The following is a 17,312-nucleotide window of genomic DNA, read 5'->3' as shown; positions in this document are numbered from 1 at the left end:
ATCACTTTGTTTTTGACTAATTTATATAAATTAGGGTGTTTGTATTATTTGTATTATATTATTCAGTGTAAATTTATGTCTTCAATTTTATGCGGTCAACATAAATGACATTTTTATAGTTGATTTACTATAAAAAATACTGCTCCGATTACAGAAAATATTCTGACATAAAAATAAATAAATAAAATTAATTTATTAAAATAACATTAAAACATTTAAAACTAAATAAAATAATTACAAACATCAATGAAAATAATAATAAATGTTTTATATTTTATAACACAGATAGGGTATTTAGGTATAAAATTGGTATTAAATCTTGCAAGAAAAATACTACTCTAATTGCACAATATAATAAATAAATAGTAATTTTTTTTAATAAAATCAATTAAAATCAATAATAAAATAATAATAATAAAAACCACACAGATTAGATGTTTAGGTATAAGCTGGAGAAAATAAAATCGGTGCTTTGATAAAAGAGCAAAGTTAGATTCATGTTTTTGATTGTCCAATGACGGCGGCCATGACAACCCAATGACAACCTCAGGAAAACTGGCAGCTGCTCCCAAGTTCCCAGTCTGGTTTCCAAACAGTGCTCAACTAAACCCACAATGCATCACTCTGTGTTTTCCTAACACGGCTGTCCTGTACATTTCCACCGATTGGAATAGTCCCTGAGCCAACTGTACAACTGAAAAATGCGTATGCTCTGTCTCTACGCCTGTGTCTGCTTTCCCTACAGGAGACAGAGGCATGTGGTTGTTATTTACCAAAAATGGCTTAGTGACAGGTGAGACCAATCGCTGAGAGATACCCAAGCTAGAACTGGGATCAGCGCTGTGGTGCAGTTAATCACACGAGTTCTCTCATGATGTCATCGAGTAGCCTCGCGAGTAATCCTGTACGTTGCTTTATGACATTGTTTTTGTCTGAGTGAGTCAGAGGCTTCCTGATATGAGGCAGCACTGACTGAGCAGAGTCCTACGCTGCTAGGGAAGACACAAACTCTTACTTTCTTTAGCAATCGCACACACAAAAACATTCATTTAGAGTGTGACGGTTTGGCAGCGTGCAGCACAGACTCTGAGCTCGCATGAGACCCTTCCCCCAAACCACAACAAGTCTTGCAGTCAGGGCTGGACAAGCATTAACAAAATTATATCTGAATATAAATACAGAATAAAGCAACAAGTAGAGAATTTGTTTTAATGTTGAATATTAAAAAGAACAATAGCCTACTTGATCATAATTAATATTTTTAATACACCACCGTTCAAAGTCAGTATTCTATTATATATAACAGAAATAGATATTTTTCTACAGCAATGATGCATTAAATAAAGTTAAAAAACTTTACCATTATTAGATATAACATCTGTTTCAAACAAATACTGTTTTTTGACCTTTTTTTTTTTACAATACTGCACATTGATTTTTAACTGATAATAATAAGAAATGTTACTTAAGCAGCAAATCAGCATATTAGAATGATTTCTGAAGGATCATGTGACACTAAAGATTGGAGTAATTACAAAAATTTTAAAGCATGTAAAAATACCACACAGGCCCCGTTTACACCTGGTATTAAAGGGGTGATGAACTGAGAAATCACATTTTCCTTGAGCTTTTGACATATAAGAGGTCATCTATGAGAATAGTAGGCCTATAAGAATATTCTGTAAATTTCAGAACTGAAAACTTCCTTGTTAGTCAAATAAAAGCTTTTATTGACACCAGGCACAGTGAACGACAGGTTTTTCCTGTCGGGGAAAAAAGTGGGGTGAAAAAGCGTTTCCTGAAAATGGGGACGTCAAAGGGTATCAAACACCGCCTCCACAGAAGATGATCAACGCCTACTTCAACACTGCCTGTTTAGCCCCGCCCACTGATTCACGCATGAAACTCATTATAATATGCAAACCTGTTATCCAATCATAGCAGTGGGCATTTACTTCCAAGTCTTTAGGAACTAGCCTCAAAACCAGGGTAGAAAAAAGCCCATTATTCATTTTTATGTTTTTGAAAGTAAAAACCAAGCGAACGTCATAAGTTGACCTCAGACAACCATATAAAAAATTGACCCCTTTAAGATGCGTTTTGGTCAATCAGGTCACAAGTAGACGAGGAAGAAACATCCTCGTTTACACCTGGTATTTTAATCATTCTGTTTTGTTCACTTTCAACCACTTCTGTCCTGATTTCTTCAAGAGGAGGGTCAATAAACGGGTAAATGTATCTGTGTTTTTCAGATGTTTCAATCTAATGGACAAATAAGCTTGCACAATTTACATATGAATGTGACCGGAGTCGACGGAAAAACATACAGAGAGCAGCAGCTTTCATTTCTGCTCTGATAGCCCCAAGACCACGTCGAACGCTGTGAGTGCTTGTTAGAAATCAGGAATGGTGAGAGAACCTTGTGCTTGGTACGTTTTTTGTCTTCAAACTAAAATTGGATCCAGCCAACAAAGTTTAAATACCTTCTGGCTGGCGCGCTTTCCATAATGTTTACGCATAGGCTCAGTAAGCGGAGAGTAGGCGTCTTTTGTGGCTTTTCGAACATTCGACCACATGATTGTTTACCCTATGAAAGCAATCCAGTCTAATGCGTTTTTGACTACCTTTGGAATTGGTCGAAAGTGGATGAGTTTAAAAACGTTTTAGACTCCGTTTACACTTGTATTTTAGCATCATCCACTTGTGATCAAATCAAACCAAAACACATCTTATGACCAGGTGTAAAGAGGCCCACAGACTTCCCCATGAACATCAAGTGAACAAATCACTTAAACACTTTCAACTAGATCACTGAAAGTGACAGTGAAAAGAACTGATTTACAGAAATTGTAACGTACTGATATACGTAGGTGGGAACTAAACTAGCGGTGTGGTCTTCTGGGAACAACAACATAATTGCCAAATAAAAAGCATTTTAAAATTAATGCAATAATCATGATCTTGTTGAACTCTAAAAAATCTATAAAGAAAACCCACAGTTACTGCATTTAAGTTTAGTAAATCTTTTCTCATTGAAAGCATGAAATGCTGTCAAATGACTATAAGTGAATAATTAAATGTTTTCCACCCTTACAAAATATACAGTGGTTAAAAAATTAACTTTGTTTGCAACACATAACACCACATAATAACAGCAAATTCACCACAAATGGTTTCTATTTTTTATAGTTGCACTTTTATTATCCAAGGAACTGTCTATGGGAGGAGGCTGCAATGAAAGACTGTGTCAACAGAGTCGTCCCTTCCCCCACTCTCTGCATCACTCCATTGGCGCTGCAAACAATGAGGAAATCACCACTCTGCCTTGGTGCTATAATAGTATACAATCGAAACCGAGACCAAAGCACCACAGGCAGAAAATAAAAACCACATTGAAACCACTGGAGGGAAAACCCTACATGTACAGTCTAAGAAGTGGTGGTAGATCTGCAGACTAACAAACAAGCCACTGGCCTCGATCTGTCTTCAAATGGCATCAAACACACATTTAATTCCGCCACAATCAATCAGGCTTTAATGCAAACTCAGGGTGCGTTCCAGAAACATGCTTGCGATTCCATTTCGAGCAATTTAATGGATTCGCTCATTGCCTCATCAGACCATCTTAATATTCCTAATAGGCCCGAATTCTTCAGGAAAGCATTTCCTACGGAGAACCGTTTAAATCTCTCCTTCAAGAGTGTATCGACCACTCCGAAGTAAAGTGTCGACGCAAGGCCAGGACTGTAAATCCCCATGTCTTTGTCTGCATTCTTGAAGGGGCTCAAGTCTGAGAACAAGGGGGAGGAAGGAATGAACCTCGATTATGGTCCACTGCAGCCTTCTCATGGGATAGTGACGTACGCTACGGTGACAGCTGTCAGTGCGAGTATGCCAGAGACCGAGGGTTGTGCCAAACACAGTCTAACACCTCATGGCCGGCGTTCGCATGACAGGCTAGTCAGAAAGACAACCTGAATGTGCACCCAGAAACACATGAACTGCCCTTCAGCTCTCAAGGTCTGAGATCGAGTCATTTAAAAAATGTGCTTCCGCTTCAGTTGCTCGCAAATACGCAGCCCGTGACTAGGAAAGATTATGTTCTGTACTTTTGACCTAAATTATGATCCACTAGATATTTCTTAATAAATGTGTGTGCATCGACAGGCGTGGCCTCATGGATGAACTTAATGCACTCGAGCAGGCAGAAAGCAACACAATGCACTCCAAGCCATGTTTTACACATGACACGGAGATGATTTTTACTTAGCTGAAGCTGCACAAGTGTGAATGAATGTCCTGGTAATTAAAACAAGAAAAGTGTAATGAAAACTACAAGGTGCACAATGAAACTTAACAGCGGTGCTCATGAACATGTGATGCTTATCCAATCATTCATTTGCTGAAATACAGAGGTTGGTAAGTAGGCACTAGTTATTGTAAGATATCGATGCCGATGCTGCTGGTTGGTAGAGCCCTGCACGGGCCAAAAACTCCAGCCCTAGCCCGGCCCGTGGTGTTCAAGCCCTACGCCTGCAATTTTTCAGCCCGAACCCGACCCGAGATCAGCATTAATATCACTTTAAGCTCTCTCTGACGGGCGCTCTTTGATGCACTCTCTCGGTCGCGCGCTCTCTGATGCGCAAACACACACAAGTCACACGCTACTAAGAGGTAAAATAGGCCTGAAACATCATGCCCGCAAAAATTGGACAGACATTACAGAGAAGCATAAGCATGCAGTAGAGAATATAGCGCTACGGGATCCAACTGCAAAAATAAGTAAATAAACGGCCTACTTTCTTTGCTTTTAAGTAACTGAAGAACAATTTTCAAAACAATGTTAAAAAATTAAGAACTCTTCGCCAACTGTCTAATGTTAAATAATATTAATCTGAACTTTTATTAACTTCCCACGCTCCAACTTCTCCCTGATGCTCTGCATGGTCAACTGTTAATTAAATGCAAGTGAGTGACGCGTGCGTATGCGTATTGCGTTTGTGTTGCTTAGGCGATGTATAATATTTATAATATAATCAATATAACAATATTTCATTCACACTATGTGACGTGTGCTCTACACGTATATTATGGGCACAATGAAAGGAGAGAAGCTAAATAAGCCAGAGTCCGAAATGTTTAAAAAAAAAGGAAAAAAAAAAAAAAAAAGACCCGAGCCCGGCCCGATTGGGCTTAGCGTGTCGGGTTCCGACGGGCTTGCAGACCTCTAGATGGTGGGTGGTTCTGCGGTATTAAAGATGTTGTTTTAGGAGGCTCTTGTCACATACATGCCTATTTAACTTGTGCATTAAAAAACTAAAACAGAAACGTTCCGTCAAATGTTGAAATAGCATTAAAAAGAGCATTCATGACATTTATGATTTAGACCAGGGATGGGCAACTTCGGTCCTGGGGGGTCACTGTCCTATATGGAAGTTCGGGTTGCTTAAAAGCAACGAAGTGTAGCATTCTGTGTGAACTGTCCAGAAGCTCTGCAAAATATGTCAATGGTCAGTTCCAACCAAGGAGGGAAATGCAACAAACCTTTTTCATCACCTGAAAAGGTACCAACCCAGCGAGTACGAAAATCCAATCCCATGTGTCAATCTGTGTAGCACAATGACTGGTTTAGTTAATCATTATTGAACTTTATTTGATCTACAGTAATAATGAACTTTTTTTGTATTGGTTGTCCCTCTTCAAATAAGTGAGATGCATGCTGCAACTATTTTAACCTAACTTCCATTGTTTTAAGGCAGAAAAAGCAAGTTTGTACAGTTAAAAGATTTTGTTCTTTTTTTAAACTAGATTATAAAGTCATTGTCGGGATACTATTCAAATTGGCAGGATTATCAAATGATATATTGATAAGGGATGTGACTGTAAGGAAACTTTCCCACAGGTTAATCGGCATGTGACAACACCGGTAATACCGGTATCACCCTAGATTTTTATCCCTCTTGTCCACCTCGTTTTTAAATCATTTATGAATGCCCGTGCGCATTTTACTTTCGCTTTCAAATTAGTGGCAATTGCTTGAATGGTGGGTTCATTATTATTCTTAATGAAAAACACAACAAAACAGTACAATGACAAACTTAAAACATAGGCTAGAACTTTTATTAACAAATCGAATAAGCACGGCATTCTTGTGGTGCGCTTGAAGGTGTGTGTAAATTTGAAGTATTACCTCCAGATGCTGCCCCCTTCATCAGGCAAAGATTACAGATTGCCTCAATGTTTGCAGGTTCCCTATTAGCATTGGGTTTAAATCCAAAATTTAGCCAAATATGCGCTTTAACATTTTGCTTTGAAAGCAAATCTTCTGCCATCGTCTTGTCAGTCAGCTCGACTCACTCGTGCGGCGAGTGAATGGATTCTGATTGGCTGCCAATCAGATTTATCTGATTTTTTACAGTTTTATCTAGGGCTGCACAATATATCGAATTTATCGAAATATCGCAAATGTATATATCACAATATGCATATCGCAACAGCTTGCAATAAATGGGGTCATGAACAAAAGTTCAAAAGACAAAGTTTTTTTTTATCTTTAATAAGTATCAGGGTATATTTAATTCATACAGTGAAAACTAAGCAATGTTTTATTTTTATGTTTTATGATTCAGTATCTTTTATTAAATAAACCTAATGTAGGATAACCTGAAACCCTGTGGTTTACACTGATGTTAAAATATCACTTCTTATGCTACAGTAAAACACTGATGTTCACTTTCAGAAGTTATAAGGATGTTTTCTTGTCATAAAAAGAATGTGAAACACATGTAGGTTATATCATTTTAAATATATTTTAAAGATAATTTAAGGTTATTTTACACATTTTAAGCATTATTGTATCGCATATCGAATATCGCATTATTTAAGGAGTTATCGCATATCGCATTTTTCTTCAATATCGCACAGCCCTAGTTTTATCGTTCAACAGCTGGAAAAAAAATTGGAAAAAGGGATCCCAACGATATAGTTTCTCTATATTGTTACAGCTGTGGTGTGAACTCTGCCATTCTTTAATATTGAACATGATTTTTAGAAATATATCTTTGTCGTTATCTTTATCGTAATCGGCCTTGGTGTGAACGGGCAAAAATATTGTGATCATATTTCTTCCCATAAAGCCCAGCCCTATCCTCAATACACCTGAACTCATTCTGACTAGTGTATGTCTCACTGCTTTCCTGCAAGCCCAAAACACACCCTGTCTGCAGTTCAGGTGGGATGGTCATAGTCTTGATGAGCCAGCAACTCCTTAACTTAACAAAAGAACAAAATCTGTAATAATAGGGATTTTTTTTTAAATCTACCATACTCATTTCATAAAAGGGCACAGCTGTAAAATTCTCTTACTAATACTAAAATAGTAGGGAGTGACAAGCAATTATTGGTCTCTATAAATATTACAGCACCTGAAAGATTTTTTTTTATCATAATTCATAAAGATAGTCATACATTGATTTGTCAGGCATAAAGCTTCTGGTAAAGATACTTTTCTAATGCTCATTGCTCATGTTCATTCCATCCAAAACACCCCTAGGAGCTGCTTGCAAACATAAAACCTTTCAAATGTCATTTCATTAAAGCAAATGGACAGGCACTAAGATTCATTCATCCTGAGTACGTGATGCCATTGGACATGCTGAGAGCGGTACGACCACACAAAGGATTGAAAGAGGAGTATACACTGACATATAAACACGCCATGTGTAGCCATCATCAAAAGATTGTCTGGAATGTGTTGTAGTGCCTGACAGATCATAATTAATATGAAATGCCAGCAATAATCTGCATAAGTAAAGCTATTTTGGTCATGTGAACCTTGCCATTTGAGGCATCTGCATCGCAGGGGCCATCATCAGGGCCGGCGATTCGGCGCGGCACGACACATGAACTCAGCGCTGCAATTAAACTGTCTGTTGTTCGAAGGCAGCAGGCGGCTCGACCATTCACTTCCAAGTTTAAAACCTGTTCAACCTCTGTCTTTGTTTGCACTTCACGACAAGAGAAAAGCAGCAAAAAAAATAATTGTGCTCTCTTGTGTACTCGCCATAAAAGTCAGAGGAAATGTTTATGGCTGACAGATGCTAAAGCTAGCTTGTATTTTCCCCTTTTTCCAGACACAAGAGCTCCTCAGCTATGGATGACCTAGGGTTAACCCTCCTTCTGCGTTTCCGTGACAACGGAGGGCAGAGAAAAAGAGAGGAAGTCAGATGGAGGAGAGTTATGCCCCGACACACGGCAGGACGGAGCGAACAGCAGGCTGCGTTAAAGAGAACCGCACGGCCACATTCCTGTTCTCCCTCAGCCCCCATCGTACGAGCCGACCGACCGAAAACCAACAAGAATGCATGCGATCTGATCTCAAAGACCCTGCTCTCAGCTATCCTATGAAGGGTCCCAAATATGTAATATCCAAATAAAATAATCTAAACGACTGAACGATTATGCATTCATAACCTTGTAAACGGTATATGTTATATCTTCATCATATGAGAAATAAAACAGTTGTTTAGTTACTAAAATGCTCCAACTCTTCATAATCTTGAAGACTAAAAATGGTTAATCCATAATTGAGTATCCCGATTCAGTAATGTGTTAAACTTAATCCGATCAAATGAGTCAAGAAAAGGATGATGGAAGGCCAAGTCATGAGAAAAGCATTGTGGGATACAGTTACCATAGTCATATGCAAATAGTAGGACATTGGGTATTGCATTTATACAGAAAATCTGCATACTATATAGGCTACTCCATAAATAGTAAGTAGTATGTTAGTATGCTATTCCGAACAAAGCTACAATGTCAGAAAATCTACTAGTTTGCAGTCAGCAAGATTTCTAAATGCGTTTGAAAGAAGTCCATTAGGACGTTTTCACACTGGGAAAGCTTTCTGCGGTCCGAGTCTGAGTGTGATTCACCAAAGCTGTATTTCTTTGATCAAAAATACAGTAAAATGAGTAATAATGTATTACAGAAATATAACAATTTAAAGTGCCCCTATTATGCTTCTGTAATATAGCGGTTTATGAATGCAAAAGGTCTGCAAAGTTTGCAAAGATCAAAGAGCACGACAAATAAAGTTATTGGTTTCTAAAAGAAAGAACCAATTCTGAACTGCCGAAACGAGTCCTCAGTAATTCCAGTCTCACTTCCTGTTACATACTATGTAACAATACAACAAATTAGCATAATGCCAGCCTACAGTTTTTAATGGCTGCCCGCAAACAACATCTTTGACCTGACCCTCAAACACTGTAGCACTTGTAACTGAGACAGGAAGAGTTTGGTTTGAGTTATTGACATGTCAAGAAGACACTGTTTTCAGTGGTGCGATTTCACTTTTCATCTGTTCATATCAAAGGCCGCTGGCTTTAACTTTAAAAGTGTGTCCTATTATTAAGTGCATATCCAAGTGTTTGTCCAGAGTATGGAAGCTAAAGAATTAGCGCGCTTACTGTAGGCTATGACATGGAGGCGCTGTCATTTACTCATTCATTTTTGCTCATACAGATAAGAAACTGTAAAGGGTCTACTTTTTATTTGTGTACACTCACAAAAACAACAAAACGTTGTGCTTTCGTAAAATGGAGCGCGCCACAAAAATGAACCACAACTCACCGTATGCTACTTGCCTCACCGACATAAGAATCTAAAACAAATACTCTCTGATAATGTAATCCATACGAAAGGTGCATTTCTCTCTAAAGGCGCGTCCACTACACTGTGGAGTCTACACTTCACTACACTTCATCTTTGCAACTGACACATTCAGAAAACGAGTTTTTTCCCGACACATTCAAAATCATTACTTTTTCCGGTGCTTTGCGGCAAGCTTTATGTGTGCGCTTGAGTGTGGAATAGGCTATGTAACTGTAGTAGTGCATGTCAGACTTTCAAATTCAACTTACCTGGAATCTTTTGCCAGGTTTGCCGGGTACAGAAATGTTTGATTCCCCTCCATTTCCACAACACATTTTGTGTTCAGATCCTTTTCTGTTGGGATAAAAAAAAAACACAGGCAGTTTACAGACCACAACTATGAAACAAACAAATATTTAAGTGCCTGTTGTGCTTTATCATCTCAAAAGATTCAGGTTGTTGGAATAATAAAAAGGATCCAAAGCCACTGTTGCTCTAAATACGTTTGTCCTGTCTCTGCCCTTGGATGAGTCTAATAAGACAATCTTATGACTTATTGAGTTCCCAGTCATCCTGATTATGCCGAACAAAGTGTCGAAATCAATAGCAGGGGATTCACAGCTTGAGGACTGAATTCAGACCAGCATTCTGATACAGAGTTTTCTTGATATCACCAATCACTATTAATTTCTCACAGCGGTGGAAAGAGTTCAGGGCATACAAGTTTTACAGACTCATGCCCCCTGATAATAAAGGCCATTTCAGGACAATCAAATTATAATCTCCTTTGACAGGCTGTAATTACATTAGCAAAAATCTGTGAAACTGAAGCTATGATACTACACATGCTAGATGCCATAGAGGAATCTTATTAATAGCATTTTATCAACGTTTTTTTTCCCAGCTTGAACCAAAACCTAAACTGAAATGACTTCATTGTGAAAGTGCAATACACTCATCAACAATGACCCGTTTTAATCAGGAATACAAAATCAAACCGCAACTACTATGAAGTCAAATTATATATTTCTGGAGTATAATTTACAGTGAACCATAAGATAGATAAGGGTATTGATCCCAGGAGGGATACTGTATACTATAATCAGATAAAGTATGATAAAAATAAATGATTATGATTACAGTAAAAAAATAAATATTACAATTCATTTGAATACTGATTCTGATTTTGAATCTGCATTCTAGTTTCATATCTCAGACTCCACAGTTCTCACATGCTAAAATAATTAAAATTAAAATGAATATTTCATGTCAAATTATTAGTTTATTTAGAAATTAGCCATGTATTAAGTGGGATAATGTATGACCACCATGTTTATTTTGTAACACTGACCAGAAAATATGGCATGCTAGATTGTCAATTGACTTATGCTTGCGTCACATAGCCTAATTCCATTTGAAAATTTTTAATAATTTGATTTAATTTATGAATAAATTGACTAAGTTGAATAGTTGGCAAACAATTATTTTAACAAATATACAATATTTACATATGTAATTAAATAATTAATGATAATAATAATAAATAGAATGACAAAAAAAATAGCATGAATATTGAAGACGGAAATCAAAACACTAAAGATCAAAAGAAAACACATAAAACATGATCAAAAGATGTAGTAAAAACACAGCATTAGCTGTGCAGCTCAAATGACACTTCCATGAACTGGCAAGAAACTCTCTCACACTGGCCATGTGCCATCGGGTCACCCTTAATGTTGAGTCCCGAGATTGGCTCAGGACTCACTCTCAGCTTGGCCAGAGGGACAGCGGGAAGAACCTGCAACAGCATTCCCTCAAACACTATCTCAGCAGCAGACTGTTGGTAAAAAGGCTTTCTGTCCAATAAATGGACACCAAATAAAGTTTTGTAGTTTAGTCAGCTGAAATTTTATGATGCACAGACTAATGACAAACACAAGGCATGGGCTAATAGCAACACACACACCCAATACGACAGCAGGCTAAAGCATGTCTGAAACCAAACTCTCCTGCTGACAACAACAGGGAAGTGGAAAGCATCTGCAGCTGACTCAGAAATCCTTGGAAAGGATGCACTCCGAAGCCACACTAGCTGTAACAACTTCCTGTTAGAGCAGGAAACAACTGGTTTCCTCCCAGCATTGGCGGCCAATGTCCAATAAGGATCCCCATCTGGATTTACCACATCTAGTAGCCATTCCAAAAATCTGAATTTCCTGCATTATGTCACAGAGATAAGCACATGTAATGTTGGCAACAGCGACGAACTGGAAAGATTGACAAAATCCTGAACACAATAACACAAAGTCCAAGCAAATATTTATCATCTACAGTAAACAAAGACAGCCCGCAACAATGCCCGAAGCACATTTCCATAATTATTTGCTTCAGTTTATGGAAGTAAAACTATTAACAATGCATGGTTTAGTTAGTTAGTAACATGAAACTATAACTGCATTCTTCATGTCATGCAAGAAGGGAGCGAGGTGAGTTGACTCAACTAATTTGGGGAAATGGTCAAACATTAACTAGTTAAACCTCCACATCCCTTTATCCACCTAAAACGTTTTCTGAAGTTCTCTTTACATAGTCTTAGTTAGGATTGAATATGAACATTTTCGTAGAATGACCCAAACTCATTTGGCCATGGGAACCTGCTCGGTTATGCAACGTTGGCAAATAGTCCATTCAAATTCCCTTCCTGCCTTTGTCCAAAATAGAGAGAGAAAGAGAGAGAGAGTGCAAGTAAAACAGAAAGTTAAGTGTCATTTAGTCTTTCAAATACAAGGTCTATATGTTATATGACACAGGAGAGAAATAAAGTCTGAAAAATCTTTGAATTTGGAATATTACAGTAATGAGGGTCCTTTAACAGTTCCAACATCACAAACGAAGGATATTTATGAGTTGGAAAGCTCACACAGGCTGTCAAGCCCATGATCAGTGCTTGAGTCTTGTGACTGAATGTTACGCTCCAGTGGGACACGTGACCACATCACTACAATGTAGCAAATATGTCACGCTTCGATGGATTTACCAAGACACATGTTCTCCCACGGCAAGACCTGCTTTAATGTCAGCCGTTCATGTGAGAGACATGCATGCAAGTGATCAAGCAAATAATATTGAAGAAGAAAAAGTGGGAAAAAAGCATGCATGTATGTCCTCAGATAAAAAGATGGATGGAGAGAGAGAGACAGGAAGTTGTTGTATCATTTTTACAGACTTTCCACTGTCATAGAAAACCTGGAAACGGGTAGCCGACATTAAACTTCAAGAAGTGTGGCATGTTATAATTTCAAACAATTCTTCTATAATTGTCATCTAATATGTAATTACATGTATACATATTGAGATGAGATGATACACTTGTCACCCAATTAAAATAACCAAATAAAGAAAGAATTTGATTAAAATGGCAACAAAAAAATCTAATAACCTGATGTTGAATGTTAATGTACATTACATGTAATCTGACCTAAGAAAGTTTACAAAATGTGAAGATAGATAGATAGATAGATAGATAGATAGATAGATAGATAGATAGATAGATAGATAGATAGATAGATAGATAGATAGATAGATATCATATTTCTAATTATCTCAATACGGTCATGTGATTATTTGACCCAACACAAAAACATAAGTAAGTTACTGAGACATATCTAGTAGTATATAAAGTACACAGCTGACATTGCCTTATCAGATAGACTTTCTTAGAAATTTGTCAAAACCCATTACTGACCACAAGATTAAAAGGTCGTGTCACAAAACCTATTGAGCTGACTAACTAGACAGCATTTTGGAGGCACAACAGGAACGATACGAAAGGAAAATGCTACACTAGGATTTGAAAGTCAGCTTGTGTGTGTGTATTGTGATATATCAAGTGTCAGAGTTGAAACTCAACTCACCTCTCCGGTTCATGGGCCGGACCCGAACCGCCACCTTTACATTGGAGTTGTTCAAACTAGAGTCGCCCATGTTGTATGTCGATATATCCACGAGAAGACGTGTTATAAAACGACCGAAAAGCTTCTAGACAGCCTCGAGTTCACAAAATAAAACTCATCTAGATATGCCTGTCACCGGAGTCCCGGATAATTCGTGATATCTGAAGCTTGTCGTGTCCAAAAATGGTCAGCATCGTCCTTAATGGATTGCTTTTCTGCGTTTTGAACGGCACAGTAAAAACATTGTCGTTTTAATAATGTAAGAGAAAAGTTTAGTGGAATGTCTTGACAGCTGGAGCTTTAGTTGGATCAAAAACAGAGTCGAGAGCAAAGCCAACTCCCTCCTGGATTCCTGTCACATTCACACTGGGTCAAACTGCAAATGTCAAGACTTTTGTCCAGCAGGAAACTAAGCAACTAATAAGTAAGCAGGGTTTAAATAATTCATGCCTGCCTGTGGCAGTCTAACTAGCACATTTTGCTTTAATGTGGACTTTTAAAAACGTTGCATTTTAAAAAATCAAACAAAAACAAATAAAGAATATATCCCTAAACTATTTGAATGGTGGTTTAAACATTTTTAACTGGGTAAACTGCACTACATGCAGATCTGTATAGTGTCTATCCAAATATATTAAACAAATAAGATTATTTTTTTTTGCAATACACTGAATTATTAGACTAATTTAAGGCTGTCAAATGCTGATTTGTCAATGCAGCACTTTTACATAATGGCAAACAAACCAGTTTAAGACAGAAACAGACTGAATGTAAATGTCAACGACAATGAAAAACGTAAAAATCCTAATCTGGCAGTTATTTCCGAAATCTGATCGCAAATTGTTGATTAAATGGTAGGAGGTCCCAGAGTATCTGATGCGGTTTTGTTGAATTTTGGTTTCTTTTCAAGCTGGATCCAACTTCATTAAAACAATTCTGCTGCTCTACATTCCCATCCAGCTCGGTAAATCTTCAGGGTTAATATCCAATATCACGGAGACAAGACACGCGTATTTTATAGAATTAGCAAACCCAAGAAAATGAAGACTGAACAGATTTAAAGACTCCAGCGTGGATGTCACGGTCGTAATAAGGAGCCGCTTTATTTCATGGCTGAGGGCAGCATGAAGCCAGTGATGTTAACGGTGATCTATGACGCCCAGCGGAAGTTCATCTTTTAAAGTAAAAGTCCCAAAAAATAACTACAAAATAAAAAAGATTAATAAAATATATCAAACATCCACCAATAATTATTATAATAATTATAAAATTAATAAAAAAAAATAAACAGTCATATAATAATTATTATAATTATTGTTGTGATTATTATAATTATCATCATTAATATGAAGTAGTAGTCGTACTATAAGCCTTTTTCATTAAATATAGATTTTTGTTGAGGCACTAAAAATTCTGCCATTACATCCATCTGCGATCAGCTGATCTCCTGGAACATGCTTTCAACCTCCGATGAGGAAGAGCTGCTGATTATGTTTGGAAGTTCGTGCCATTGAGATGAGGTCAGATATATTTCGGTAGTTTTCTCATTTAACTCCACCTTCTTCGTCGTTTACAGATATTTTTAAATGTATTCTTATCCATATAAAGTTGGATATTCCGAATGCTCACATAAACTCAGAACAGCAGAATAGCTTTGGAAATATAGAAGGTTATTAGATATCACATAGTTTGAGGAGGGGGCCAACATATGTTGTACTGGTCTTGTAGCACAAATAACTGTAGCAACTTACTTTAATTTTCTTGTTCCTAATAATATGAGGTCTAACGTTATTCTTATTTGTTTATGTTGTGCGAGTGCGACACCTGCTGGCCATAAGCACATTGAACCACGCATCACATACAAATAGAAAGATCACATAGAATATTTTAAATATTGATAGATCTTTTTAATTATATTTATTTGCTTTATATACATACATACAGCTCATTTTGTCAGCGTCATCATTATTCAAGTGTAGCTACCATAGACATACTATAGGGATGTTCGCCGGAGTCAAATGTGACGTCACGATATGGGCGTGGTCGCGAACTGGTTGGCAGAAAGAACCAAAACATGTCGCAGACTCGCAGCAGTCTACCTGTGTTTTGTCAGCATATGCTAAGTATTTGTCCGAAGAACCAAAAAAGAGATATAAGGTTAAGCTTTTATATAACCAGGGTTCATGTTCTCTGCCTGATCAATATCACCTGAGTGAGAATTGGAGCAAAAGCCCGGACACATGGCCAGATTTGACATTCGGCGACATCTATCTGTATCTCATCGACACACCATCTATGTTTACCAGAGAGTCGATGAAGGCGTACAAATCTTTAGATGCCTATAAATTAAGTAATAATTACGAATATTACTTGTTGTAACTAAGGATAACTGGTAAATATGTTACAACTAGAGTAAAAATGCAGGTGTAATTTATCCATGGGCTATATTTTGAATCAAAATTATCTTACCTCTGATATATAACATTGGTTAACATATAAGTAAAATGTATGAATGAAAATACAATAATGTGCCCTTAATTTATAAGGGTATGTCAGTGTTATTATACTTCCATTGCTCAGTCACAGCATGCACAAAAAGTTATGTAAACAAACACTTTGACACGTCTTCCGCGGTATTTTGTACAGTTATTCATTCATTAATTAACCCATCAATGCGATAGAACCTACTAGTAACATTTATTTACAAAATTAGTTTTAATTTTTAACGCAAAATGTAGGTAGCAGGCGCGATCGTGGTCCGCTGGCTCCCATTGTTTTCCGCTGGATAGACGCCTAATTGCAGAAATTCAAAGCTTTCTTTCTTGATTCAGGCTGTTTAGGTACGCGGTAGAAGCTCTTGGGGTTATTACTCTTATCGAACCTGTTAACACAGCCGATCACAAAGCACGATACAACCATTTTTCTTCTGTGTTTGCGCTGCGCTTTAAGCGGTCATTACTTTTCTTCTGCCAACCAGAGCGCGTCGTGACGTCACGGCGAACATCCCTATAAGAGGTAGCTACATTGCGCTGCTGACGAAGGCGGTGCTGTCACGTGGTGGTTGTTATTTTTTCCTCAGCGCTGTTGAGATCGAGATGGACCGAGCACAGTCGTTTGTAAATAATGACTGGTTTTTAAAATATTTTTTTTTATTTGTATGTCAGATACCAACAGAAGAGGTTTTTCTATAATGTAGATTTAAAGTCATATTGTTTTTGAGATAATGATTTATCACACAGTTGACTGCATGTAATAATGTTATATCCCACTAGGATGCTGAATTCTCAAATAAAACCACCCAAATTCACTTTCGTGAGACCAAAGGAGGATATTAAAGAGATAGTTCACACAAGAATTGAAAATTCTGTCATCATTTACTCACCCTCAAGTTGTTACAAACCTGTATAAATGTATTTGTTTGTTTTGCTCCATTGAGGGGAGGGGGGGGGGGGGGGTAGCCTACTATGTAAGTCAATGGTGTCCCACAACTGTTTAGTTACCCATATTCTTCAATATATATAGTTTTGTGTACAGCAGAAGAAATAATTTTGAGGATGAGTAAATGACAGAATTAAAAAAAATTGGATGACCTATCCTTTTAATGTGGTACATTAGCCATACATTTTGAATTACTATTAAATTACTATTCACTTTCAGTCTTTTGTATAAGTTTTGAAAAGTGAGCAAAACAATTATATTGTCAAA

The 17,312-nt window shown here is 37.3% G+C and overlaps 1 protein-coding gene across 3 annotated transcripts in view; it reads right to left on the bottom strand.

Annotated features, from left to right (window-relative positions):
- kif13ba (kinesin family member 13Ba) overlaps positions 1-14,718 on the bottom strand; it is a 44,046-nt gene extending 29,328 nt beyond the window's left edge. For all 3 annotated transcript variants that reach the window (XM_079632201.1, XM_079632202.1, XM_079632203.1), the window contains exons 1-2: positions 13,569-14,718; positions 9,924-10,008 (exon numbers count right to left, since the gene is read on the bottom strand). In XM_079632201.1, the coding sequence (XP_079488327.1) occupies positions 9,924-10,008; positions 13,569-13,638 (155 nt within the window). In that variant the 5' untranslated portion in view covers positions 13,639-14,718. The remainder of the gene's footprint in view (positions 1-9,923; positions 10,009-13,568) is intronic.
- Between the last annotated feature and the right edge of the window lie 2,594 nt (positions 14,719-17,312).

Source organism: Phoxinus phoxinus (assembly GCF_949152265.1).
Source record: "Phoxinus phoxinus genome assembly, chromosome: 13".
Lineage (NCBI taxonomy): Eukaryota > Metazoa > Chordata > Actinopteri > Cypriniformes > Leuciscidae > Phoxinus > Phoxinus phoxinus.
This window is presented reverse-complemented; position numbering and strand designations above follow the sequence as displayed.